The sequence below is a fragment of the Pseudoliparis swirei genome, chromosome 2 (genome assembly GCF_029220125.1).
Source record: "Pseudoliparis swirei isolate HS2019 ecotype Mariana Trench chromosome 2, NWPU_hadal_v1, whole genome shotgun sequence".
Lineage (NCBI taxonomy): Eukaryota > Metazoa > Chordata > Actinopteri > Perciformes > Liparidae > Pseudoliparis > Pseudoliparis swirei.
Window position 1 is genome coordinate 15,408,755 of NC_079389.1, and position 27,974 is coordinate 15,436,728.

Genomic DNA, 27,974 nt, shown 5'->3' on the forward strand with positions numbered 1-27,974 from the left:
GACAAAAGTTGCCAATCCTCATAAACAATAACACGTGACAGAGCCAGATAAAAGGTGCGTGTGCTATGTGAGAGCTGGGCTGCTCACTTTCTTTCACGAGTGTATTTTGTGCAAACAAAATGCCTACAGCTCTATCTAGTGGTCAGGAGACACCAAGGCATACCAGCCTCCTTGAAAAGCCATTGCTGCTCTTTTTGGATAAGTCATGAAAACCTATCAAAAAGGCATGTGTGACGATCTGACAGCATTCTTCCACATTCATTGAACCAATGTGGTACTATATCATACAACCTCCTCTGGTATTTTATTTAGTAAAAACTAAATTAATTACTAATATGAACTGCTTCAATGACTTCTACTCTATACCCCCAGATATCACATGCAGGTTCAGAGAAAGTATCTGAGAACAATGTAGTTCTGAAAAGACCTCCAGCAGACGAGTGCTCGGCTGATCAGGATCAGTGCAGTCAACACCATATTATGTAAAGGTTCTCTTTACACATAATTTAAAATCAGTGAGCTTAAGAGAAAATGCTAACATGCATATCTGTTTTTGAAACACAAAAGTCAAAGTCAAAGTCAGTTTTATTTGTCAATTTTTCATATGTGCAAACATACAGAAGATTGAAATTACGTTTCTCTTCTGTCCAACATAAAGTGAATTGAATTGTGCAACATAAAGTGAATTGTGCAACATATAGACAACATAAAGTGCAAAAATAGTAAAAGAACATGTAAACATATAGACAACATAAATTGAACTAGCAGCATTCAGACATGTGAGTCTGAAAGAGGACGGAGTGGGAGAGTTCAGCTTCCTGACAGCCTGGTGGTGTGAGCCCGGAGGCTCCGGTATCTCCTCCTAGAGGGCAGGAGGCTGAAGAGACCGTGTGAGGGGTGGCAGGGGTCACTCACAATCGTGGTCACTTTGCGGGTGAGGCGGGTGTTGTATATGTCCTGTAGGGATGGGAGGGGGGGTAGTGAGGCACCCATGATCCTTCCAGCTGCCTTCACTATGCGCTGCAGGGCTTTCCTGCTGTAGTCTGTGCAGCTTCCGCCCCACACAGTGATGCAGTTGGTCAGGATACTCTCGATGGTGCCGCGGTAGAAGGTGCACATGATGGATGGGGGGCTCCCTGCTTTCCTCAGTTTCCGGAGGAAGTAGAGGCGCCTCTGTGCTTTGCACAAGCATTGTGTGTTTGTTGTGTGTGTGTGTGTGTGTGTGTGTATATGAGGTGAGACTGTGGCCATAACGCAGTTTCCACTCGACCATTTAGCTTCTACCTTAACCATTTAACTCTTCCTTTGGAATAAATTAACCTGTGATGAAATAAGAAGCAGTCAAGGTAGTACATTTGTGATAGCCCACATTAAATATTGAACTTTTGAATTTTTAAGGCAGGAAATATAGATGGTACCAGTAGAAAGGACCTACGCTCCTGGTCTCAGCTTAGTTTATTACAACTTTCTATAGTTGTCTTTTTTTTAATTCATTATTCTTTTTGGCACAAGGACACAGTTTCATTTAGCAAAGTGCTTCACATTTAACGTATTGATGAATAAACAACAATGCAGTGAGCCTCACTCCAGGCCCGACATGGCATCCCTCCAGTTTTACGCCAACATGTTTGTGGCGGAATGCTGATTCGGGAGGTCTTTGTTTTAACGGCAGCACACTGCAAACAGTGAGTTTCATATGAAATATATGCTTTTGATGTCGCCGTCAATTAACAAGTTCATGGGTTATAATTATAAGCATTTAAAAAGCGTTTTGTTCCTATCGCTATTTGTCATTTACAGAGATGTGTTAGGTTATTACTTTTACTGCTTTAAAGTGTAATGTTGTCTCAGTGATGTCCCTTTCATGTTTGTCATTGCTCGGAAAAAATACTTAATGACACTTTTACATACTGTAGTAATTTGTATTTTTAAGTCATTGTACTTTATACATTTTTTCAAAGTGTGAAGTGCTAAGTTTAATGACATATTTTTGCAATAATTGTACTCTGGTTTGTCAGACCTCTGCCATTGACGGTGGTCAGCAACGGATCCAGGTGGCCAAGTACCACCAACATCCTAAATTCACTGGAGAATACGATTATGATATTATGTTGCTTGAGTTAAACTAAAACTGTGTAAAAGTCTGTGTGGAAAAGAAAAGAAAGTCTCTATGAAGTATTTTGTGCAATGTCGTTGATGCCATCATCGCAGTTTCATTGTTGTATCATTTTCTTGTCCGAAAGTAAAGCTGCACAAGGTGATGTCACACATTTGTAACTGAAGGATATGAACCGCTCAACATGAAAGCCCCAATCGTACATTAAGAGGACATAAAACCACTGTTTGACTGGTTTAACTGTTCTCTTCCACAGTTAAAAGACAACGTCACACTGACGAGGAATGTGAAGGCCATCGGATTAGCTAAGAAAAATGGGAAAATCCCAGCCAACATAAACGGTGTCGTTGCTGGCTGGGGCCAAAGAGGTGCCAATTAAGCAAGAGAAAATGCAATTCAGCTTCGAGTGCAAAGATATATGGAAAGAATACTTCATTTCTCAGCACATGATTTGCACCAAATTTGACAAACGGAAGGGAGGGATATTTGCCAGGTAATCTAACAGCATTTGAAGCAGCAAATAAGTAACCAACCATTATATACATAAAAAAATACATCAATGATGCTGAGAACATGGAGAAGAGTTTTATTTATCAAAAACAAGTGTAATCTTTTTTTGGTTTTCATTATATTTAAAATCAATTCTATCTATTGTCTTTCTCTGAGGGGGATTCCGGGGGACCACTACTCTGCAACAGTAAACCTAACGGTATAACAGCTTTTACCCTGAAAGATGATTGCAATAATCCCAAATATCCCCATGTCCTCACTAAGGTAAATTTCTTTCTCCCCTGGATTAAGAAAGTGATGAAGGGATTGGGTAATTTAGCATGAGCCATATTTCTGAGGACAAAAATATTGTCCTTTCCTCACTTGCTTTAACAACATGCCAAACATTTCAAGAATTATGGTCTTTGTTTTGAAAAATAATAAATGAAAGTAAATGTCTTGCATGTGAAAAAAAAATTGAATAAAAACGTCTCATTATACATACATAGCATTTGCCTATCATCTTCTACATCATCTTAGCACGTTTCTTTGTTTTTGTGCTAAACTCCTTTTTGCTACATCTTTGTGGAAGTTGTGTTAACTATGTACATATGTATCTTTATCACTATTAATTATTCATCATATATAATATAGTTATTATAATTCATTGTCAATCATTACAGCAGATGCAAAAGGTGACAGTAGCGGGGGCGGGGGAGAGAAAGTATGTCGGGGTGATGGTTTACGTGTGGTGTTAAAGCCCAGAGGCATTGCTGCCAAACCACAGACCAGACCACAGCTGTTGTCAGTCGTAGTGCAAACTTTTGAAGTTGAACCGTTTTCTGTCTGAGAAACCCGTCATCTGCATAGAAAGTGAAAGAGATGTGCGGTTTTATAAGGGAACACACACAGCTGAATTCCTATCACCCAAACCAAAAGAAAGACTGCAAATGTAAAACTCACCGGACTTGGGTCTCTTGTGAAATATCTCTTCTCTATAACCTGTTCAGGAGATAGGTTGAAGACCGTTTAAATACAAAACTCACATACCCATACGGATATTGAAACGGGGCACTTTGCGCTAAAAAGACTGAGGTTAGAAGTTACAGACTTGACTGCCGCATCAATTCAATGTCAGACACAAGTTATAAATATGGTACAGCCAAAGAATAAAATGAAATTACATGATTTTCTTACTGCTGTCAATCAAGTATCTTTACATCATACATAACGCCATGGAATAGTTATTACTGTGTAAGCACGTTAATCTAGGCCTACTTGACCAAGTCAAAGTGGTTTGAAAGTTTACAGACTGTAATTTTCATGTTGAAATTGAATTTATCAACAAAATTAACATGTGTATATATATATATATATATATATATATAAATAAACAAACACACATACCGAGAACTCTGGGTTTCTCACCTTGTCAAAGAATCTGCTGAGTTTCACTGCATTTGATGTTCCTGCAGCGAGGTATCTCGGGTTGGTGCAGTCCTGGGAAAACAAAATACACTTCAGTCACAAACCTGAAATAAATTGAATCTTTTCTTTCCCAGGTGTTATACAACACCTGCGTCTGTAGAAGTTGTTTGTGATTGTAGCTTCTTTCAAACTGATATGATGGCATATGTTTTTCTTGACATCAAAAATCCTGATAAAGATTTGGCCTGTCTTGCGGTCTCTGTCTCAGTCAGAGATTTTCTGAATTATACATAAAATGTTACAATGGTGAGGTCTCTTTCGTTTCCTTTTTTTGTGACAGATTATAATGGAGAGATTTGATTTGATTTAGATTTAACGGTGGGTGATCAACCAAAGAAGACACTTTTTTTCTTTTCTGTATCCCACAAACAAGTTCATCATATAAAAAGTACCACCATTCAAATAACTTGATCTGCGTCTCCAAACCCGGGAAGCTTGTATGAATCGGAAACCTTATAGCATATAACCATACTGAGATATGCTTCTCTACTTTTGAGACTTAACACTTGAACAATTTATAGAAGTAATTAATGAGTCAATCAAAATATGATCTTGTTCCAGTGAAAAGCAAGATGCTTATCACTGTCACAACTACAACTTATCCAATTCTCTAAAAGCACATGGAATATTTATATTATTCACTTTCTATTTCTCTGATCAAGTACTTTACTTCACTCTGTACTTTTGCCGCCATTTGTACATGTCAGCGCCAGGTTTACATAAGCCTCTCCAAACCTTTATGTAAAAGAAACACGGTGGTAATCTGACAACTGGTTTATTGGGGGATCTACGAGGTTGCTTAGAGCCGTGAGCATCAGGGACAAGTCTCCCTCACCGCGCTTGTATAAATCATTAAGCAACGGAAAATAAGCAGCAGTCATCCATCACTGATGCCGCCTGTGAGAGAACTAGGAACAGTCTTCTTCTTTGAGGTGAATCACTTCTTCCTCAACTCTATTATCCACTAGTGCTGCCACTGTGGTGGGAACGAAAAGCAGCATTGTGCTCTCTTTTGTATATCAGGTACCACTGAAGCATTGCAGCCAATTTATAATGGCTTTGTTATCGTCAAACAACAGAGACCGATGTTTGAATGTCAACAAATATGATATTTCAACACATAAATAATGCCAGTAGCGTCACAAATTCAATTTAAAATGGGCTTAAGATCAGAGCTTGCAGGAATGATGAAGTTGACTTACGAGATTGAACTCCTCTGCATTGAAGTCTTCAGACAGGAAGGCCGTCCGTGTGAGAACTTCATTGCGCTTGGTCTCTGGGATCTGGTCAAACTTGGTGCCAATCAGCAACAAAGGCACCGAGTTCTCAGCAAACTTCTCTCTATCATAGTCACTGCAGGGAGAAAACTCCTCAGTATAAAACACTACCATTCACAAGGTAATATCTTAAACAACTGTGTCAGCGTGTATTTTACACCTCATGAAAACAAAACAAGACCATGACACGTCTACTCACCCGTTTGAGACGATAACTCCTGTCGGAGAAGAATCCTTGTTTAAAGCCTCTTGTGACCAACGGTAGAGATTCTGAGATGATTTCTTATTTGTTAAATCGTGTACCAACATAATTCCTGAAAAAAAAGGAGAAGAGAAAATGGCAACTAAATATTAACAATGCTAACGATTCCAGATTTCCTTAAATAATCATTTAAAATCATCTTTACCATTAACTGAATTGTAAAAGACAGCTCTGGTGCTTTTGATACTGCTGGCATTGCCAAGAGATCCGCCGACATCCCAGAGTTCAATGTAGTAGGTCTTCTCTTCTGGGGTTCCCTCTTTATAGTCTTGGACCTGTAGTTATATGTATATATTATATATAGTTATTTTGACACTTCAATTATGTTGTCCCCTCAGCATCTGTAGCATATGAGTGAACTGCACATTTGTATCTGACACGAATGTTTTGAGTCGTTAGTGGAAGAAAATAACGAGATAAATTCACTAAAATATTGTACTTAATTACAATTTGCAGGTACTTAATCTTGTATGACATATTTTTACTTGCTGCTACTTCATTATTCTACTTAATGTGTGTCATTAGGCTTCTAGGTTTAGTCAAATTAGCTACACCATGACCAGCTGCAACCATAAAGTGGCATACACATTAAAGCATGAATTATTATAAGCCACCAATATAATAAACAGTATTCTGAGATGATCTGTTCTGCAGAAGAAGTTATTGTTTTGATGCTAATGCTTTTACTTAAAAACAAAATCTGAATGTGTTACTTTTACTTAACAGACTATGACTGGATTGCACTTAGCTCTCTATATATAGATTTGTTTTGTACTTCTTCCACCTCAGTGAATCATATTTATACTTATTCAAATGATATTAAGCATATGTTTTCCAGTCAGTATATAAAGTGCCTGGAATGATTTATTGGACCATGTATGGTTCCAACCTGTCAGCGTTTACAAATTGTGTTATTTAGTTAAAAAGTTTATTGTATGAGGTGTATACAGTTAATCTGAGGCTCATTTAAAAAGACCTGCAGCATCATTTTAGACCTTTATCTCAATCAAATTGAGTAAATGAGGTGTTCAAGCTGCTTACCCGTACATCCACAGAGCAACCAACAGTCCAAGATGGATTTCCTAACACCTGATTCTGACATAGCAGATGGACCAAGGAAGACTTGCCCACCCCTGCAAAAGATAATGTCAACTTGTGATGAGATCAAGATACACTCATGAAGTCACTCCTCGGCACAAGGACAGACGTGATATTCCGGTAGATCATAATGTTTGGCTTTCAGACTTGATGTTATGGTATGTAGTTCCTACTTCTGATTGCAAGACAATGAAGACGTGGTTCACTTGTATTTGGTACGCGCCACTATTGTAAAAACAGGTCACATATCCTCAGTTTCCATGGAAGCATATATCATATAAAACATCAGTAGGCCTACATATCTTTAACGAGCTGTTGGATGCCACTTTTTAATTCAGAAATTGCTAGTCCACCTTTATTTCAAATCCACCAGTAGACAATAAAGCTGCGTATGCGGGTTTACAGAGTATCACTATTACACTGCTCCAGACTTTTGGCAGGAGCTTGACGTCCCCAGAAGGCTTGCTTACCCGTGTGATATGTTCCTATAACAAACATATTTATTAATAAATAGGCATTCAAGTTCACGTTGGATTATAAATTCCAAAATAGTTTTACACTTACCTGAATCTCCTAAGACTAATACTTTTACCCTGTCAAGAGAAGCCATTTTTTTGGTGACAGCGGCTACCCGGAAGATAATAGTGGAAGCCCCGCCTTCAAATGTTATTTTCAATCCGATACGTTCCAGAGAAAATAAACCAGACGCGAAGCCATTGGTCAAAATAAACGTCGATCAACAATCCTTCACTTTCATTGGCTACTAAGTGCAGCTGGTACATCTTTGTTGTGGTTTTGGTATTACTTCCGGGGTTGACTTCTCAAATACACCATGAAGAAGCATGCGAGCTAATTTAGCAGTTTACATATAAGTACACATGTTTCTAGTGAGCTTAAGCTGTGTTTGTTAAAGAAAAAACCGTCATACTCTGCAATGATCTAAGGAAGCGAGGGCTTTGTCGTATTGTTGGAACTTAACGGGTAAGTTATTGGGCAGTTAGGTTACATGTTGGCTGCAACATAACATTTAGTTAGCGAACGTTAGTTACCATGAGGCGAGCTAGTCCGCTAGTAAAGTGGCTAAACGTTAACTTCACGAAATAAGTATAATATCCTCGCCAGTAGTTATCGTCACTGTTAGCTTGCTGCATTCGTCTCTGTGATATATCATTGTCTCACGTTACGATAAGTTACGTTGGCACGATCTAACATCCAGCTAAGCTCTTAGTTATGAACGATATTCTTAAAATATGATCTTTCACTCCTTTCAAATAGTATCCATGTGTCTTAATTTAACCTAATCTCCCTCCCAAACTTTGCGTGGTTATAGGTTGCTGCTCTCAGATCTTTACTCGGTAGTCTTGGTTCGGTGTTATGGGAGCTGGCAACCAGAGTTAAGGTGCACCACATTTATCGATCCTCTTAACAGACCCTCCCCCACCCCCCAAATGACTCTGCTCCCTAATAAAGACTCTTTTTACTTCCACTTTTTAGACTCTTCTTCCACTCAAAGCTTTCAGATCTTCTTTCATTTTCGAAGGGCTCAACAGTTCTCGTCTCTTTCCACAGCAGAAGATGATAGCACCGGAGGTGCTGACCGAGGTTCCTGCAGCGCTTAAGCGGCTCGCCAAGCAGGTCGTACGGGGCTTCTATGGAGTGGACCATGCCTTGTCCCTGGATGTGCTCATTCGCAACCCATGTGTGCGCGAGGAGGACATGCTGGAGCTGCTCAAGTTTGATCGCAAACAACTGCGCTCAGTACTCAACACCCTGAAGGCAGACAAGTTTGTGAAGTGTCGCATGAGAGTGGAAACGGCCCTTGATGGCAAGACAACTCGGCACAACTATTACTTCATCAACTACAGGTGGTTATTCTCTTTTTGCTTTGCATGGCAACAGTGACCATAATAGACACATTAGCACACAATACCTTCCTGTGTATTGTTGGGTGAAGTGTTGGTGGACCTGTAAGATTGGGAGGCATTCCATCAGAAATCCACCCATCACACATTTCATTATTAACTCCCGTTTATGTACATGGTAACTTATATGAGAGGATGTTAGAACTTGTTTTATTAACCATAATGACCAACCACCAGGAGAGAGGGGCCCGGAAAGTTGACCTCGCCTAAAGATGCATATCCTTTTCAAAAATAGACGTAACAATATGATTATCTGATATTGGAAAGCTTACAAACGAGGTTATCTGAAAGTGTAACGTCTTTTTTAATACTATGGTCAGTTTTTTTCTTTTTATTTGAAGTCAAGGGCTTATAATGTTTTGCTCATCTCATTTATCATGGAGGACATTTTCTTTTGAAAGGGTCATGTTCAGAAAGTGATTTATTTCTGACAATCTTCTGTGAGTGCCGTATTAAGCAAATTTGTGATTCTGGGCTAAACTGAATTGAATTCACTCCAGGCACCCACCGTCCAGATATTGGCATTGTCAATTTCTCATGTCAGCAATGTTGGGATCAGCTAAGTCCACAGCGATGGTTGACGGCTGCCCCTCACACATGTCTTTATATAGAGTAGACATTGTCTTTTTAACACCTGGGGAGAGTTATGTGTTTTGTGTTCGACTGCGTACAACAACAACTATTTATGCCATGGCAGCATCTTGAATACTATAAAGCTTTAGCAACCGGATTTGTTTTTTAGGGTCTTGGTCAACGTGGTGAAGTATAAATTGGATCATATGCGCCGCCGCATTGAGACAGATGAGCGAGATTCCACCAACCGCGCCTCCTTCCGGTGCCCCTGCTGCTTCTCCACCTTCACGGATTTAGAGGCCAATCAGCTGTTTGACCCAATGACAGGTAAACAATCTCATCATCGATGAGGCTATTTGTTTTTTTTTTAACAAACGACACCGTTTAATTTAATTGTGGCCTCACAATGTGTCTGTCTCTGGAGAAGACATTGACTGCTCTCTCATGAGCACACTGCCGTTGAGCAGTTGTATGTGCTCGAAAGAAAAATCTATAGACTCTCGAGACCTGTCGACACGATCATCACTGGCACAATATGAGGTATATGACAGCAGAGGAGAATGCACAAGATCTAAAGCCATTTGTGTTCCGCGTGATGAAGGCCATTGCAGGTTGTGGCTTCCTGCCAACAGCCAATATAAAACCTAGTTAAAAAACTGCCTGTTAAACTCAAGTTTCATTAAATTGGTATTCAATACAATTTGTCTCATTATGCCAACAAGATAATACAAATAAGAATAGTATAATAAAGAAGAACCTCATAAAAACATTAGCTTATGTCTAGCTATGTCACCTGATCTGTAAGTAATCTAGTCCATATATTTTTTTGTGTGGCTGTTTACTCCCAGTTTAGACTGAGGAATCGAATACCTGGGAAACCTTTTGTTAGTTGAGTTTCGGTTACATTTAAATGTCCTAGGTTAGCTTGTCGTCGGTCAGATTAAATGCTTCTATATTACCCAAACTGAAAATTGTCTTTCAGCCTATTTAAAACGACCTGCTACCACAACAACAGGTCTGAAGTATAATCATAGTCTGATTCTCACCATGCCTCATTATGGGCTGGCAGCTGTCTAAAACCGTGCTTATAAATGAACATCACTCACTCACTTATCACGAGGAGCTATCCACTCTGCTGTGTCTGTGCATGTGAGTAACAGAAGCAACCAGGAAGTCATCTGAGGCGCACTGTGGGTGTGGACATGTAGAATTCAAAGGGAAGATAAAGCTAAATAACCATGGCATTACAATAATGTAGACTCACACATGGTTTTGAAATCACAAGTCGATTTAATATTAATATAACCAAGACATGACCAACTTACCCAAGTCTGTTTCCTTTTGATTTAAAATGACACATCTCTTGATTATGTGAGCCTGTCTGGGTTTAAGACTGTAGAGTATCACTACATTTAATTTTCTGCAACCGTTTACCCCAGACATTTTGGGTATGTTGGTTTTAAATATTTGCTCTATGCTTCCTATAAAAACAAGAAAATTAGCATTTGAGTGAAATAATAATTCTACGGAATAATCATGAGCTTGTGATGAAGATCTTGAATGCTCGATACACTGAACTGCGTTCATTCAGTCAGAACGAGGCTCCGAGCTTTCATTGTCTGCCAATCCAAATGTTGACGACCAGTCAACCAACACTGTTGCTAGGAAACAAAGAGCTTGTGCTACAACAGTGTTTAAAACGCACCACCAGGCTGAAGAGAAGGGTTTTGCTGCCCGTTCCGGAAGAAATTCTCATGCCGTGTCCCCAAGTCCTGGAGTCCACTTGTTCTTAACTGCAGCAATAAAAACAAGGGGAAAACCACTGGAGGTCAGCAAAGGCAAGATTTTCCAAGGGCGTTAAATTATTCTTGAAATCATCTGTTATCACAGGGGAAATAATAAACAGAAAGCACCCGGTATCCCAAAATGCCATGACAACATCCAATTTTAAGTAAAAAAAGACAAAACAATCGTACAATTTGAATCTTAAGTACAAGTTTTAAGTTGCCCACAATATGTTGTGTCACTGGCTATTTTCAAATAAAGAACCTAAGCATGGGGGCTTATTAACATTTTCAAAGATGACTTGTAAACATGTTATCCCTAAAGAGCAACATAAAACCAAATTGTGGAAATAAAAATGTGTACTAACACCACACTGGTAAAAAGTTCTCATTCCCAGCGTCATGGTCCTCTTTGGGAGCCGTCAGCGTCTTCCTGGTGACTCATTTATGAACGTCTTGCCAATTACTTCGTCTCTTGTTTCAACAAATACCAGCTGGTATCAAATCTGGCTGCGGAGGCAGTAACACTGCACCCTAACGGATGCTGACAAAAACAATACCTGGAGCTCCCATCGTGGTCGTCTCATAGATTGGCTGCTTCTTTCAGGGCAAGCAACACTCAGTTTGACCTCACAAGGAAGGGAAGTGACATTACAAGTCTGCCAGCTCATTCTGACCCACAAGCGAGAGCCAGAAACCCTGCCGCTCTGGATTTCCACACTTTGTAAAGTGAATGCACCCCCCTACTTTTCAGAAGATGATTCTTTTTTTGTATTACTATATCCACCTGCCATAAAGGTCGACTCGACATTTTGTCTGAAAAATAATAGTTTTTTAGTTGTGCAGATAATGTGACTTTTCCAATGTCTTCTTCTTACACATCTCGCATATGTGCACTGACCTCACTCTCTCTTTCATCCCATACTCACACTTTTTTTTTTTCACTCTCTCTCATAAGCATAAACGCAAAGCAGAAGGGGTATGTAATGCTGGAGCATTTCCCATTTATTGAAACTGAATTCAGCAAGAGAAGCAGATGGCCGAACATGCCCTTCTCTAACTGGTGGGAAGCGGGTCCCAAAGAAAAAGGCCCCAAATCACTTTAAATGGAATAGTGATATATTGTTGCATAACTTTTACCTCTATATTTTCCATTCCACGTGTGACGTACATATACAGTACATGTAAAGATTTACGGGCAACCACTCGGTGAGGAAGTATTCATCACTACGAGTTTATCTGTATCTAGAGTCATGCACATATGTTAATTTCTGTTGACGTAAGACAAACAAAAACGATGCTAGTGTTGTATATAATAGTTGTTTGCAAAGTTGGTTTACAGCCTGTGGCTTTGGGCTGCAGTTACAAGCAGTGCCCTATAAGCATGTCCCAAGGTTGTGGGTGACGCAGTATGTGATCAGGCTAGGCAAGTAACCACAATCTCTCTCCCCCCCCCCCCGTAATTTTAAACACAGTTCTGTCTTCACCCGCAGGTACGTTTCGCTGCACCTTCTGCCGGACGGAGGTAGAGGAAGACGCGTCCGTCTGTACTGACGGCAGGACGCTCGTGGCGCGCTTCAATGAGCAGATCGAGCCCATCTACGCGCTGCTCCGTGAGACCGAAGATGTGAACCTGTCTCAGGAGCTGCTGGAGCCCGAGCCTTCTGAGATCCCTGCCCTCAAACAGAGGTCAGCTTCTGACGCGCATCACACAGCGCTGACTACTTCTAAATACGTGTTCCCCTCTCCAGCCGGTCCACAAGAGTCAGCCTTGTTAATGACGTCACATGTGATGTTCATCTCCGTTAACTGCAATAATGGCGTCAGTGAAATTAGCGATATTATTAAATTCCATTAAACCTTGTTTAAGCTTGAAAACGCATAAACACACACGATGTTTCATGCTCCCCCGGTTGAAGATAGCGGTTTAAAGGATGCTTTCTGAATCGTTCCTCTAGCCGTGATCGTGCCGCAGCAGCCGGAGGAAACTTAGGCCCGCACCGCGAGGCCTGGTCCAACAAAGGCTCGTCTTACGGGGACATGTACACCCAGAATGTGGTGATCAGCATGGAGGAGCAGGAGGAGCAGCTGAAGCAGGCCAAGGAGGGCAAGGCCCCGAAGCAGAGGCCCGTCTGGTTGACCCAGAGCACCGTGCAGGGCGCTTACAGCGAGCCCGACGTCCTCAAGAACAGTAAGTTGGCTTTTCGTACGAGACGTCCATCAAGCACTGACCAGTCAATTTGTAGATTTCATATTATTCCGACGGCAAAAGGTTTTCGTTTGTAGAAAAATTCGCATTGATGTAATTTTTGGCCAACAACCACATTTTGTGAGTTAAAGTGTGAAACATTCTATCACTCTGCACGCACCCTCCACCAGCTTGGTTAACCGCAGTGTCAATTAAATAATAATTTTCGCTAATATAAGAATATATGTATGTTTATATATATTGACGCCTCAAAAAAAACTTTAATCATTCACGCAAAAAATATTGCTTCACAAAATAACAAGTCAGAAGACGTTAGATTACAAATTAAATTCCCTTCCCACTCCCGAATGCTGTTTTCACATGTCATTATTTATAAATCCTATTGGCTGTCCACGTTGAGCCTTGCTCTATGCACTGGGTTTTCCTGTTGCAAGATGATGATGATGATGATGATTGGATGGACAAATACGAGCCCAACCAAGGGCATGCAGCAGATCAGGCCTGGCCATACTCTCATTGAGCCATAATTGCTTCATTGAAATAAACAGAGGCTTGATTAGTGCATGGCTGAGCAAGACTTTCTCGTTAATTAAATCCATTCTGTGGAAATTGCACAAGTTCTGCCTTCTGGATATCCTGTCTCTGAGGCGTGTCTCTGTGGATCTGCCTGTAATGAGCGTGTTGCCCTTTGAAGCCTGGAAACAGAGATGACATCCGGCCATGACGCGGTGTAAATAAAGTAAATGAGGAATGCTTTATGAGGCCGGAGCCTCGACCGCATCTCCATGCCTTGTTGCAGGCACGATTTAGAAATGCTTAGCGACGTTTGTAAATGTTCAAGAAGTAACAACGGGAATGACTTCAGATTTGAACAAGTAATTGTTTTGTGTTTATTGAAGGCGAAGACGTCGTGCCCATGGCCCAGGATGGAGTAGCGGGTCTCGGAATTGGTCAGACGGATGAAAACGAGGAAGTGATGCGCGCCCTGCTCATCCACGAGAAGAGGGGCGCGGCGGCGGGAACAGGTGCAGGCGGAGCGAGCATCGCGACCCGGCCCTCGAAGACGGCGAATAACAGCGACTCTGACAGCGACACCAGCGAATCGGATGACGCCTCCCCCTCAGCTCCTCCCCCCGCCACAGCTGCTCAGCATCGAGCGGCACAGGAGGAAGAGGACGACGACGAGTTTGAGGAGGTCGGGGATGAGCCGATGGTGATGGTGGGAGGCAAGCAGTTCTCGTACCGAGAGGTCAGCCAGAAGCCCGAGCTCGTGGAGCAAATGTCTGCGCAGGAGAAGGAGGCCTACATTGAAATGGGACAACACCTCTTCCAGGACATGTACTTCTGAACACGTGCATTTACACGCTCGTTATCAACAACGTGAAGGCGACGAGGTCCCCGAAGTCTACTTCTGCTGTCTCACATCGTTGGTGATGGCATCTGAGAAAATGTTTGTGGACACAACTTAAGCAACAAAAAAACATGCCGCTCAATTGTTAATATAATTAGAAGTCGGCTTTTCTGCGCTTGCATTAAAAGAACCAAGGACGCTCTGACAGTGTTGCCTAGGTGATCACGCCTGTAGTATTCTATCCTCAGTATTTTTTTATTCTGTCATCAGCCCAGAAAGGAGTTGACTCGACTGACTGTCAATTTGTTTTTTCTGTTAATCTGATATGAAAATAAAACCGACTAACAGGCCGTCTGCTGCAGTCATGTCGTCTCCGTGTTGTCCCGTCATGCTTCTCTCATGCGTCCGACTGGCCACATGTGCTTCACGTGGAATCGATTCAGCTGTCGTGACACGAGTGCATGTTTTATGCTTGAATCTATTTTCTTCCAACTGGTGTAAACGACGTCGTCGATGGTCCCTTTGGCTGTGGGCGTTTCCAAAAGGCGTCGCGGTGCTGTGGTTCAACGTAAGCGGCGTGACACCGAAGGACTGAAGCTGCTGCTGAAGTGCTGCTTCCTCGAAGGGGGCAGGAAAGGCGTTGGCCGGAGTATTTTTAAAACATTAGTTTCTCTGAAGAATCTGAAATTAAAAAAATACTGCAGTACAGCAATATGCGTGGACGTACACTAATGTGTGTACATGGACACAACCATGCAATTCAGAATATAACAGTAAGGGGGCACTGTGACATTTGTCTTCTCAGATAGGGGAGGGGACAGACTAGTTAGTGTTCTGAATTATACTAATACTAATTTATACCCCAAAGCTGGATAAGACTTCATTCTACAACATGGACCTCTGGCTGTTTTGAGTTTCTACCATTTTAAATAAGCATTTTCTTTAGCAAGTAAAGATGAGATATAAATGTTATGAGAGTACATCATTTTGAATTCATTTTCTTTATTCTAAATTATATTGGCCTCATGGAGATGCATTTATTACATTTTGTGTTGACTGCCTCCTCCTGTGCATAAGGACAGTGGTCCCTCCACATTTCTCTAACGCACATGTTAAACTAATGAGAAGTTCTCACGACAGTCACCAAATACGATGATCAACTGTAAAATGTGTTTATTCTCCTTTGGTTTGTGCACTATTTGTGTGTTTCAATGCCTTTCTTATACAGCAGCAGGAAAAGTAATATTTATGTTATCATAAAACATTTTATATACATTTAAAAAATGTGGGAAATCACCTGCAGAAATCACTGACTAATATTTGCCGCTCAGATGGTGGAACGTGTGCTGCTTAATCTGATAACATATCTCAAATTGTGACTTTCAACAATTGTATGACGTGCAAGAAATGATCAATACTACCCATTGCATCGTATGTGTATCCAGATCCGACTCTTTAGTGTGTTAGTTTATTCTGCAATCAGGAATGGTGCAGCTATTATAGAGGCCCATGGCATAATCAAGATTATATGTTCTTGTGGGAAAGCTTGATTTCAGGAGAAATTGAAAGGGAAAGAAATCCAGGGAAAGATTAATTCAACTCAATTCAGTTTATTTGTATAGCCCAATTTCATAAATTACAAATTTGTCTCGGAGTGCTTTACAATCTGTACACATAGACATCCCTGCCCCAAAACCTCACATCGGATCAGGAAAAACTCCCAAATAACCCTTCAGGGGGAGAAAAAGGGAAGAAACCTTCAGGAGAGCAACAGAGGAGGATCCCTCTCCAGGATGGACAGAAGCAATAGATGTAATTAACAGGCTTTAAAAAAGTAAATGCATTTCATACCATTCCAGTCCGTGGTGATGTCCTCCCACTGAGACTATTCCTGTCTGGCCACATCCGGATGACACTTATGCACCGAGGCGGTCCCCCGGGAAACACTCCCAGCTTTACTCCAGATGTGCTCCAGCTGGATTTAGGATGTTTTGCTCTGTGGCTTTCCAAATAATAACTTGTTTGATGTAACCTCAGTAACCCACGGCACTGGGTCACCTGCTCATAATGGGGGGCAATTTAACCTCGATTCGAGTTTGAAAACAGATGTGGGCATGGCATTTACCGAAAACAGGCCTTTTCATATATATTGTTAAATGTTACACCTGTCATGGTGCCTGCTGCACTGACATTACCCTACTTTTGATATTATTTGTTCGGTTTTCCTTTGGGCAGTGACAAGTAGGCCTGTGCAACACTGTGTTTGCACTTTGACCAGCAGATTCTTGATGTAATACTCCTACAAATATCTCCGTGCTTAACGTTGGTCGGCTTACTGCCGAGCTACGAGAATGTGGAACTTGCCTGAAAAGTTACAAATATAGTTACTGAGCTAACATCTTGGTGTTGATCATGAAGTTCAGATTATATTACATATCATGTCCATGCGACCACAGAATATCCTGTTCATCATGCTAGAGAGTGTAATGGCTAGAAACAAACAAAAAACTCATCTATGGGTGTATTAGATTGGTGTGAAAATGTCAATCTCTGCAGAGGAGCTTGGTGAGGCACGGCACCTTTGGTGCCCTACAAGTCCATATATTCCTTTTAAGTTAGAGGATGGACACCTGTAGGGCAGAGCCTCAAAGGTCAGGATGAAAACAGGACCTGGCCTCATTAAAACATACCCCACCCTTCAAGACAGCTCAATTAAAACCGAACCTCATGCTGTGCTATTGATCTGCCAAGGCAACCCTGAGTGTGGGGAGACGGGATAGGAAGGCGAACAGAACTCAGTCGGGAATCGACAAAGCTGTATAAAAACCACGAGGCCATGGAGATCACATATGGATTAGTGAGAAGTGGTAATCGTCATGTGTGTTAAAACATTTAAACATCGTGAAGTTGAACGTATTACTGTCCCCTCTCCCATGTGGATGCCTTTATTGTTGTGTTTTTCCTCTCTGCATTACTGTCTACTGATGGGGACACAAATATTCATAAATGCACGTGAGCTTGTTTGTTTATGAAAGAAAGAGAATAATTTAAAAGAGACGGTATTAAGAGTGACATCAGGGAGCGAGCGGGATTTCACAAAGACAGGATTTGGAAGGGTGTGATGTCTAACAGTTTTGTGTGTGTGTGTTGTAGACTCTCAAAAGGCAGTTGTATGACATGCTTCACAAGCTTTTCCTGAGATGATTACATCACGATCGATTGCTTATAGGTGTGTCTCCGTCACTCTTCATCCAATAAAGCCCGTCGGTTAATGACTCAGTGATCGACCTCGTTTGTCACTCAGCCTGCGATTCTCTTTCATCGTCTTCTTTGAAATCTGAGATCTTATAAGTAGCTGAGCCTATCTAATCCATCCATTCATCTTCATGCCCTTTGGGACACGCGGGTGAAGACATGTTACGATTAAATCTGAAATGAGTGGTTTTCACAAGCAAGCTAAAATATTCATTCACATTATTGAATTCTACATACCTCTTTTTTTAGAACATTCCCAGCACTATCACAGCTGGGAAAATGCGAGCAAAATTAAATTTGGCTGAACAGCTAAACTACTACAAAGCCTAGTACATCTTGAAGCGAGGTTCACACTGCACCCTTGACTCTCCCGGTGAAGCGTCTAATTGCCGATGAAAGTAACTCCTTAAAAAACGCCAGCGCTCAACACTCTGTGGGGAAAACCTACTCCAAAAATTTAATATTTGGGACAATTGCTCTACCTTACACTTGACCTTTTACATGTTTTTCAATATATTTGTCATATTAGACTTGGTCAATGAGTACTTTGAACCTAAAAGGTGGGAAATAAACAAAGCACAGAGAAACTCTGAATACAACACACACACACACACACAGACACACACACACAGAGAGAGGAAGAGCGACTATGTTCTCTGTTTAGGTCGACATTATTTCACTATAGGCTCTTAAAGTGTCAGCCATTTTATTATTTCTGTTTTTGTATATCTTACCATAGAAGAAAGTAAAGGTCAGTAAAGAAATCAAATGCAAGAATCAGAAAAAACAACAACACAGGCAGCATATTATTGTGTCCATCCAAGGCTGGAGTGTAGAGGTGGTTGTGCTGCTAAAGACGATGTTGAGCACCTATCGCAGCAACCATGACACACATCAGCCCTGATATAGAAGCTGTTAACCTTTTGTGAAAGCATTTCACATCCACTTTGAAAAGAACAACCATTATTCAACCATTATTTATTCATGAGAGTCCCCGCACTCACCATCACCAGCCCAGGACAGAAATGCATCTGAGGAGGTGTATCTATTTTGGTCTGCAAACAGTACAGGCCTCCTTACCTCGACTTTGTGTTCACATTCGTCATGTTTCTTATCTAAATTATAGCGGCATTGTACCGAGTGTTATAGCCCAGCTCAGTGTAAGAATCAATGGATGTATACATTTCAAACTGAGTGGTGAGCTCATTTTAGTAACAGGACATTTGATTATTTGTATTGTTCCAACAGTACATTGTAAAGCTGCACATGGAGACATAAAACACTCATAAAACACACACAAATATTTGACACAGAAAGGACAAAAACAAAAGATGCCGCTTGGAAACTGCACAGAATTGACAGTGTGTCACGATGCGGACCAATCAGTGATCAAACTGCTGCATTTCTATCCCTCCACACGCTTTCGCTTGTCACGATGCGTCACTGCTCCTCAAGTTACTCTCCTCTGAGGGATTTTCAGTTGCCCGCTTCCAACAATAGCCTATTATTCATTTTATCTTGCTTGAGCTTTAATATATGTTTTACTGTGAATAAGTGTCTCTGTGATTTAATTATCTGGTTTCATTTTCATTGTCTGGGCTTCACACCTCCTCCTCCACCCACCTCCAGGCCCGACGGGAGAAGTCCCACGAGTCTGTGGCGCTGACATCACCTCCTCAATATGACAACTGTTGTCCAACAGAGGGACTTGTTTCTATGCCAGCCAACAAAAGCCTCGTCTGTGTCTCCTGGCCAAATTAAACTTTCAGGCCCCTCAAGGGAGAAAGTATTCATTAGTATGTGACTCATTTATCTCTAAAGTGTGTTCACATTAAGCTCGGGCTCCAATCCATTTGTCTCAATCCATTTTGGAAGAAACTAAAATGTATCAGGCCGTGATTTAATACTGTATTTACTTTACACCCATCAAGTGAAAACATCAAGTCACTCAGCAAATGGATGAATCATGATATGAATAATATTAAAAGATAGTGTTTGCTCTTAGTAGGTATCATTTTTTTTATGATAATAACATTTTCTCTGAATAAAATCGGATGAATCAGAGCAAGAGAAAACTGGGGATGGACCCAAATACAGATTAACGCGTGGAGCAGAAGGATGATACATCGGGATTTAAATAAAGAAATATCCCAAACAAAATGTAATAAGAATGCAAGTCCAAAAATAAGTAACTGAAAATCCAACAGGCAGGAAACGAAAAAAGCTGAGGTAAATCTGCCATGTGCACAAGCGATATTACCGGAAAAAAACTAAATCAAAACCAAGATCATGACAAAGTATGTCAATATTCGGTAATCTGAAGCTTTTGATCAACCTCTCTATACGGCACTTCTCATACGATGGTTGTAATCAGATTAAATTAAAATCACCTGGCATTTAAAACATTATGTAAAAGCAAAGGCCGGGCACTTCCCGTTAAATAAGATTTAATTGGCAAACTGAAATGTTTTTAAATTTAATTTCAATTAAATTATATGCTCTTCATTGACCTTTTATTTTACTAGATTCTAGAATGATCTCTGTTATAGAACCTCACGAAGCAAAACAGACAAAACAACAACAAATATTTGAATTTGAATTTGTCTGCGTGGAGGTCTGGGAGAGGAGGACTGTGTCACGTAACATTAGATTTATAATCCCTCATCTGATGTATAAGGTATGTTTGAGGGGTGATGAGGAATGCTGTGAAGGTGTTAATGGAAAACAATACTTTAATATTTTAATATTAACACTGAAAATCAAACAACCAATTTGTTTGCCCTGTATTTCAGCAAATATCCTGAAGTAGGCAGAGAAGAGGAAGTGATAAAAATGTCTCTCTTTTACAAATATTCCAGTGGATCATTACCATGAGGAAATGCCATCTGGTGCTGAGGCTCATTGTGACTCTCACTATCTCTTCCAATAAAAGGCTTGTGTTGGCTTAAGGGTGGGGAGTAACTGCTCTGCCCTAGCGTGTTATAAGAAACATCTGCACTCTGCAACCTCCCTCAAATGTAGTTTTACCAGATTTGAAATGAGAAAGAAATCAGGAGTCCCAAGATTTTTTTTTGAAAGTGGTCATCATTGGTATTAGCCTTTTGGTCAATAATGAATCCCGAAAATCCGGCGCGCATTTACTAGCTCATTTATATGGAAATGAGCGATCCCTGAAGGAATAACCCCGCCTCCTTGGCCTTCACTTCCTCCACTTGACTCAATTACCAGTGGTCCCACAGACAGCAATGAATTCTTAATTCGAAATTGATTAAAAAACAACTTTTTGTGGCTTCATTTTGCTTCTAAACTCTGCTCCTGTGAAATTGTATAAAATCACCCCGCAGGTATTAATTGGGCCGCTGTGAGTTAACAGATTGGTAGGTGGTCTGAGGCGCTGTTAATCAGCTCAGTTGGTGGTGGTGGTGGGGGACAACATGGGAGGCCGGGGGGGGGGGGGGTGTCTATGGGGTACATCGAAGTAATTATAGAAGTTACAGCTGGAATGTGTCTTACTGAGTTTGTATTTTCAAGTGCTTATTTCCAACTGTTCAATATGTATACATGTTACATGGAAACCTTTCATATGTCATTTTCAAAATACACAGTATACAGGACTGTCTCAGAAAATTAGAATATTGTGATAAAGTTCTTTATTTTCTGTAATGCAATTAAAAAAACAAAAATGTCATTCTCTTCATTGCCTGTAATGCAATTAAAAAACAAAATGTCATGTATTCTGATTCATTACAATCAAAACTGATATATATTTATTCTTTTAATATTGCTGATTATGGCTTACAGCTTAAGAAAACTCTAAAATCCTATCTCATAAAATTTTAATATTTCCTCAGACCAAGTAAAAAAAAAGATTTATAACAGCTGAGTGTTTGTCAAGGCTCAGGAAACCCTTGCAGGTGTTTCGAGTTAATTAGACAATTCAAGTGATTTGTTTAATACACTACTAGTATACTTTTTCATGATATTCTAATATTTAGAGATAGGATATTTGAGTTTTCTTAAGCTGTAAGCCATAATCAGCATCAGAATAAAAGGCTTCAAATATTTCATTCGATTTGTAATGAAATCCATCCAGATGACATTTTTTTTTTTTTTTTTGCATTACAGAAAATAAAGAACTTCATCACACAAATATATAAATACCAAGCATGATGTCATTCATTTCCTATGCATAACTCCCACGTTTAAAGGCCTCCGCAGACTCGTGGAGTCAGTGCACTGAAATATTTATGCAGCCTTCAGTCCGATGCAGCAGAAACTCCCACTTCTCCAATCAATTCATTTTAATTTCTAAAATAAATAAATAATATTAAAGTCAATGAACATTTGTATTGATTTATTAATTTCCTCTTGCGCGCTTATTGTGGGATTTTGTATGCAACAACATGACATAAAATAATTAAAAACAACTTGGACACTGGTTTTCCAGCTCTCTTCCTCTTCTTTCTTTCTCAACTTGTATTTAGTTGGACGTCTCTTTAGTTTAGTGAGAATTCTTTTTTGTCCTTTTCTATTTTCTGTTCCTTATTTTCTTTTATTCTAAAATATATAAAATGAATAGGAAGTATATTCATTCAGGAGATAATATAATGAATCTATGTAATACCAACAGTGTGTTCGTTTATTTTAGGAATCCTTGCAGGTTTCTTGAACCCCAAATTCCCAGAACAAGTATAGAGGACATAATCTCTGTCCTAGCTGCAAGCCACTTGGCCTGCCCTGTAAAGTGTAATTTGTATCTTTAAAAGTGAATGTGGGGTATTCCCTTCATTCACTGTAAATGTACACAGATCCTGTAACATTCAGTATCTGAGCTGCCATGTACAGTGCATCCGGAAAGTATTCACAGCGCTTCACTTTTTCCACATTTTGTTATGTTACAGCCTTATTCCAAAATGGATTAAATTCATTATTTCCCTCAACATTCTACACACAATAACCCATAATGACAAAGTGAAAACTGTTTTTTGCTAATTTTTGCACATTTATTAAAAATAAAGAGTAGAATGTTGAGGAAAATAATGAATGTAATCCATTTTGGAATAAGGCTGTAACATAACAAAATGTGGAAAAAATGAAGCGCTGTGAATACTTTCCGGATGCACTGTATGTCTGATTCAGAAATGACATTTTTTTATATTGTTATGTTTATTTCTATCTTACACTGAAGAAGACAGGGACAGCTAGCAGTGTCTCAGGATGACGAGTGACAAGTTACTCCTCTCACACAACCATGTGGTGTTTATGGTGTGTTCAAGTGCAGCTTTTGACAGAACACGTGATTGCCTCACACACAGTGCAATGTGTTTGACTTTATACAGTCTGACTCTACCTGAGTGTGTCATGGGTCCAAAGGTTTCAAGGCAGTCCTGCCTGTTTGTCATTTATAATCACCTGAGAAAGTGGCCTTGGTGTGTGTGTGTGACCGAGCACAGTGTGAGGAGGGCTCTGTTGAGGGTGAACACCAGGAAAGCTGCAGGTCCAGATGGCATATCTGGGCGAGTACTGAAGACCTGTGCTAACCAGCTAGCTCCAGTGTTCACCACAATATTCAACCTCTCCCTGGCTGAGTCCGTGGTCCCCGCCTGCTTCAAGAGATCCACTATTGTCCCTGTGCCCAAGAATGCTTCTCCAGCATGTATGAATGACTACCGACCGGTGGCCCTCACCTCGGTGGTCATGAAATGCTTTGGGAGGCTGATAAAGGACTACATCTGCGCCTTCCTCCCTTCCTCCATGGACCCGCTGCAGTTTGCTTATCGCCCAAACAGATCCACGGATGATGCTGTCTCCCAGGTACTGCACACCACACTCTCTCATCTGGACAGCCAGAGGGGGCTATGTGAGACTGCTGTTCATTGATTATAGTTCAGCTTTCAACACCATAGTCCCTCCAGACTGGCCGGCAAGCTGATTGAGCTGGGACTGAACACCCCTGTGTGCTTGGATCCTGGACTTCCTGACCGCCAGGCCACAGGTGGTCAGGGTGGGCAGGACACCTCAAAATCCTCACCCTGAACACAGGATCCCCCAGGGTTGCGTCCTCAGCCCCCCTGTACTCCCTGTACACACATGACTGTGTGGCCAGGTTCAGTTCCAACACCATCATCAAGTTTGCGGATGACACAGTGGTGGTGGGCCTGATCTCCGACAACGACGAAAAGGCCTACCTGGAGGAAGTTGCTGATCTGTCACTCTGGTGCCAGGACAACAGCCTCATCATGAATGTCACCAAAACTAAGGAGCTGATTGTGGACTTTAGGAGGGCACAACAACAGAGGGACGTACACCACTGGGGATTAACGGACTACTTGTGGAGGGGGTGAGCGGTATAATACTGGAGTCCACATCACCGAGGATCTGACATGGTCAACAAACACAGACACTCTGGTGAGAAAGGCAAGGCAGCGCCTCTACCACCTCAGGCAGCTGAGGAAATTTAAAGTTTCCCAGAGGATCCTTCAGTCCTTCTACTCTGGAGCTGTAGAGGCGCCTGACAGGAAGCATCACAGCCTGGTTTGGCAACTGCTCGCTCAGGGACAGGCTCTCTGCAGAGAGAGTAGTGCTGGCTGAGCGCACACACTTGAAACTGGCACTGCTCCGCCAGAGACAGGGGGGCTCTGCAGAAGTAGTGCGTTCGGCTGGGCACGCTTGAAAACTACTCCCCACCCTGCAGGACTTGTACACCAGGAGGTGCAGAACCAGAGCCGGCAGGATCATGAAGGATCCTCACCACCCCAACAACAGACTGTTTCAGCTGCTGCGGTCAGGCAGGCGCCCGTAGTCACGCTGCAAGAACAGAGAGACTGAGACGGAGTTTCTTTCCTCAGGCCATCAGGATTGTGAACCTGACCTCACCAGGACCCCCATAGACCCACACAACAACTGCCACACACACACACACACACACACACACACTTACTGTAAATATTGTGTTGTTTTTTATTTGTAAATAGTGTGTACTTGTTGCCCTTGCACATTCCTGCTGAGCATTGCCACTTTCATTTCACTGCACACCCTGTGTGTGTATGTGACAAATAAAACATCTTGAATCTTGAATCTTGAATCTTGAGTGTGTGTTGACAAATTCCTCATGACCTAAAATTGTTTCGACAGACTTTTAATTACGTCTCTTTTTTTTTTTAATGGATCAGCCTCCGCAAATCATCTGAGACGAGGCCTGTATTCCCACTTGTGGAATCATTGTTCAGACCTGCCCCATTTCCTCAATCAGTATAGAGTTATAATGATCACAATGGCCTTTAGAACATCATAAGATTATTCTTGATTGCCATACATTTTCTCATAACTGAGAAAAGCATGTGTGACATTTTAAGTAATTGCACAGAGACCACAGCAGTGACCTGAAGTAAAACTCATTATATCATTTCCTAAGTGATCTTATTTGTTAGTCTTTACATCTGTTCTTATTTTGTTTTGTTTTTCTTTAGTGAAAGCCACAAATTATCTCTGGCCATAAATTAGCTAGCAGCCTAATTACCATGTACCAACAAAACAAAGCTCATTGTGGGAGCATGTTTGTGCTGAGCACAATATCAAGCTCCCTTTCTGCATTTGTGTCCATCTCACATCACTGACTTTATGGATTGTAAACAGTGCCCAGACGTGGCACACACACACACACACACACACACACACACAAAACAAAAACACTGTGTCTCTTCAACAAAGAACATGGAGCCCCAACGTGATTTACAATGTGAAAGTAATCCAATTGGCCCGGTTTGAGCAGATTATAGTCACACCCGACCATGCCCTGCACTTGCCGAGCCATATTTATGTTATGGGTCTGTTGTTTCCTAGTGGCACTCCAAAGGAAATCTTAAGGGATCATATTGATGCATTTCATATGCTATCAAAAACATCTTATTATGAGCACTGGTGAGTAGAGCTGAGTATTGGTACTAGAGGTGTCCACCAAAACAACCCAGTTCCAAGTCGTTTTTAAACTTCTCAAGTCAAAAAAGCACAGGAGCTTCTCCTCACCATTCAACTATGTTTTGTTTTGTTTAAAACCTTGTTGGGTTGTGTTGGGCACAACTTAGGTGGATCTAAAAAACATCTGACAAACAATTTGAAAATCTACTTGTCCAATCCAGCAGTATTTTAAAGGGTTTGGAAGGCATACAAAGGAAACCAATGATAAGAGGAAGAAGTGCATGGACTCAACAGTTGAAAGGACCTCAAATCCAGTATGTTTCTTGCAGTGCAAGTGACACCTGCAGAGTGCCGCTTTGCCAGCACTCTGAACAGCAGTAGTGACACAAACCACAAAGCGATGCCTTATTATCTGCTTATCTCAGATTGGACAATGTGACAGATCGACCATGCGTGCGGTGCTCTGACTCCGTAACATCAAGTATCACCTGAGGGCAGAAGCTGGTGATGTAAGTGCTTCTGCAATATCACCAGTCCTGAACATTCAAATAAAGTCATTACGATTTATGATTCCTTTTTTTATATTGTACTTACATAGATTAATTGTTCTTTCATTTATTTATTTTTTCATTGTGTTTTGTTAGATTCTGACAGTCATCCGCTATCAAGTGTTGGCTGATTTATCTTTAAATAATGTCCTTTTCGTCTGTATTGCAGCCTGCAGGCGCCGGCTCTGATGGTACCTCTTTGTGTTGTCAGGGACATTCTGGCATTTCTTTTGAAAACAAAAATGTAAGAAATTGTATGAAAAAAGAACATTAGTCTTTTTCATTATTTTAGGTTTGAATACTTGACCACGTATATAGTGCACAAATCTTGGCCGCCAAAAAACATGCAGTGAACTGTTTGAGGACCGAACTTTAAAAGTGATGGAGCACCAATCAAGCTTAAACTTCAAGTCATATGGGTAATCCTCATTATCTTCAGAAATGAATAGAAACCAATGGAAAGCAACCAAACAATTACGGTAAGCTTTAGGAAATGGTTTGTGGTATAGTACATTTTCTTGGTGATTATTCGAAAAAAAAGCAAAACCATGTTTCGGTCCATTAAGGTTTAAGGTTTAGTTATTCATCACTTGCAGCACAGGGATGAGCAACTAATGCTCTTCCCATGGCTTAACATAATGAAAACATTTTTAAAAGCATAAAAAAGCATATTAAATGGTGCAGGGGGGATTTAGTAGTCTTACAGCCTGAGGAAAGAAGCTGCCTTGAAGTCTGGTATGACAGCCGATACTTGTGTAACGCTTGCCAGTTGGCTGCAGAGTGCTCAGCTTTGCAGGAAACTTTTGTCACCAATATCACTGATGCTCTGTAAATGGGTACCAGTGATATTCTGGGCAATTATAATCACCCGCTGTCGAGCCCTCCTGTCCTGAGCCGAGCACTTCCCATACCAGTCGGTCATGTTTCCAGTCAGGACGCTGTATTGCTCCTATATACAGAGCTTTACCCTCTTAAATTGTGTTAAGAAATACAGCCGTTTATGAGCTTTATGAACTTTTTTTCACCAGGATAGAGATTTGTGATGTCGATGTCAGGTTGTTTGTGTATAAGTGTAACTATTTAGTAAGTATACTGGAGTTGAGGTCAATACAATCTGTATGGACCTGGACCTCTGCCCTAATCTAACCTAAATATCTCAGTGCACTTTAACTGACGTGGATTAAAGGAAGTTTGTTGACCTTTAGCACCTAAAACGAACAGTTTATATTATTGATGTTTGTTTGTTTTTTACAAAGAAAAAAAACGAAACAGCAGAACATGAAAATATGACATTTTAATTGGAGTAAAATACTAAAAACACAGGATGTCTTTTCACATGCAAGTGTAGCATTCACTTTAAGAAGGTGCAACGTTTTGTTAAATTCAAAATAGAATATTAAAATCTAGTGAAGAAAAGTTAGAAACACCATGATGTGGGACCAGCCTCTTGTTTTTTGATTAAAGATATAGCTCTTGTTTGCTGGTATTGATCCATGTATTGACATTATCTCACTCCACAGGTCCTGTTGATGAAGACTATACCGAGGAAACTGCCACGAAATGAACAGCTGCAAATAGAGGCAGTTAATAAAAACTACAACATTGCAACCATCCACAACAACCACAACATGATCTCCTCTCAGACCACTCAGAACTGTGTTTCCTTGTATACATCGCTCCATAAG

At 40.8% G+C, this 27,974-nt stretch overlaps 3 protein-coding genes across 4 annotated transcripts; 2 read left to right on the forward strand and 1 right to left on the reverse strand.

Moving 5' to 3' along the window:
* The first annotated feature begins 551 nt into the window (after positions 1-551).
* On the forward strand, positions 552-3,109 carry LOC130202149 (thrombin-like enzyme catroxobin-1). The gene is given in 3 exon segments (XM_056427474.1): positions 552-1,612; positions 1,615-1,685; positions 2,764-3,109. Coding segments are annotated over 3 exon segments (315 nt in total). The 5' UTR covers positions 552-1,555; the 3' UTR covers positions 2,951-3,109.
* A 106-nt stretch (positions 3,110-3,215) lies between these two features.
* On the reverse strand, positions 3,216-7,359 carry rabl3 (RAB, member of RAS oncogene family-like 3). Its single transcript, XM_056438665.1, has 8 exons — positions 7,295-7,359; positions 6,674-6,765; positions 5,778-5,907; positions 5,570-5,684; positions 5,296-5,446; positions 4,034-4,105; positions 3,569-3,607; positions 3,216-3,467 (listed from the first exon to the last, which is right to left on the reverse strand). The coding sequence occupies exons 1-8, from the start codon at positions 7,338-7,340 to the stop codon at positions 3,411-3,413; spliced, it is 702 nt and encodes a 233-aa protein (XP_056294640.1). The 5' UTR covers positions 7,341-7,359; the 3' UTR covers positions 3,216-3,410.
* A 190-nt stretch (positions 7,360-7,549) lies between these two features.
* gtf2e1 (general transcription factor IIE, polypeptide 1, alpha) lies at positions 7,550-14,919 on the forward strand. Of its 2 annotated transcripts, XM_056438664.1 has the most exons (7): positions 7,550-7,711; positions 8,061-8,129; positions 8,300-8,595; positions 9,395-9,552; positions 12,503-12,698; positions 12,968-13,200; positions 14,118-14,919. In XM_056438664.1, the coding sequence occupies exons 3-7, from the start codon at positions 8,306-8,308 to the stop codon at positions 14,564-14,566; spliced, it is 1,326 nt and encodes a 441-aa protein (XP_056294639.1). In that variant the 5' UTR covers positions 7,550-7,711; positions 8,061-8,129; positions 8,300-8,305; the 3' UTR covers positions 14,567-14,919. The 2 variants fall into 2 exon arrangements, with proteins under 2 accessions (XP_056294639.1, XP_056294638.1); XM_056438663.1 differs by lacking the exon at positions 8,061-8,129.
* The last annotated feature ends 13,055 nt before the right edge of the window (positions 14,920-27,974 follow it).

Bases quoted from the DNA above. Each gene is read 5' to 3' on its own strand.
- rabl3 (XM_056438665.1), bottom strand. From the start codon at position 7,340: ATGGCTTCTCTTGACAGGGTAAAAGTATTAGTCTTAGGAGATTCAG. The intron at 5,685-5,777 runs GTAAAGATGATT...CTTTTTTTTCAG, and splicing joins CTTTTACAATTCAGTTAATG to GAATTATGTTGGTACACGAT. The intron at 3,468-3,568 runs GTGAGTTTTACA...CTTTCTATGCAG, and splicing joins TCACAAGAGACCCAAGTCCG to ATGACGGGTTTCTCAGACAG.
- gtf2e1 (XM_056438664.1), top strand. From the start codon at position 8,306: ATGATAGCACCGGAGGTGCTGACCGAGGTTCCTGCAGCGCTTAAGCGG. The intron at 8,596-9,394 runs GTGGTTATTCTC...TTTGTTTTTTAG, and splicing joins TATTACTTCATCAACTACAG to GGTCTTGGTCAACGTGGTGA. The intron at 12,699-12,967 runs GTCAGCTTCTGA...TCGTTCCTCTAG, and splicing joins ATCCCTGCCCTCAAACAGAG to CCGTGATCGTGCCGCAGCAG.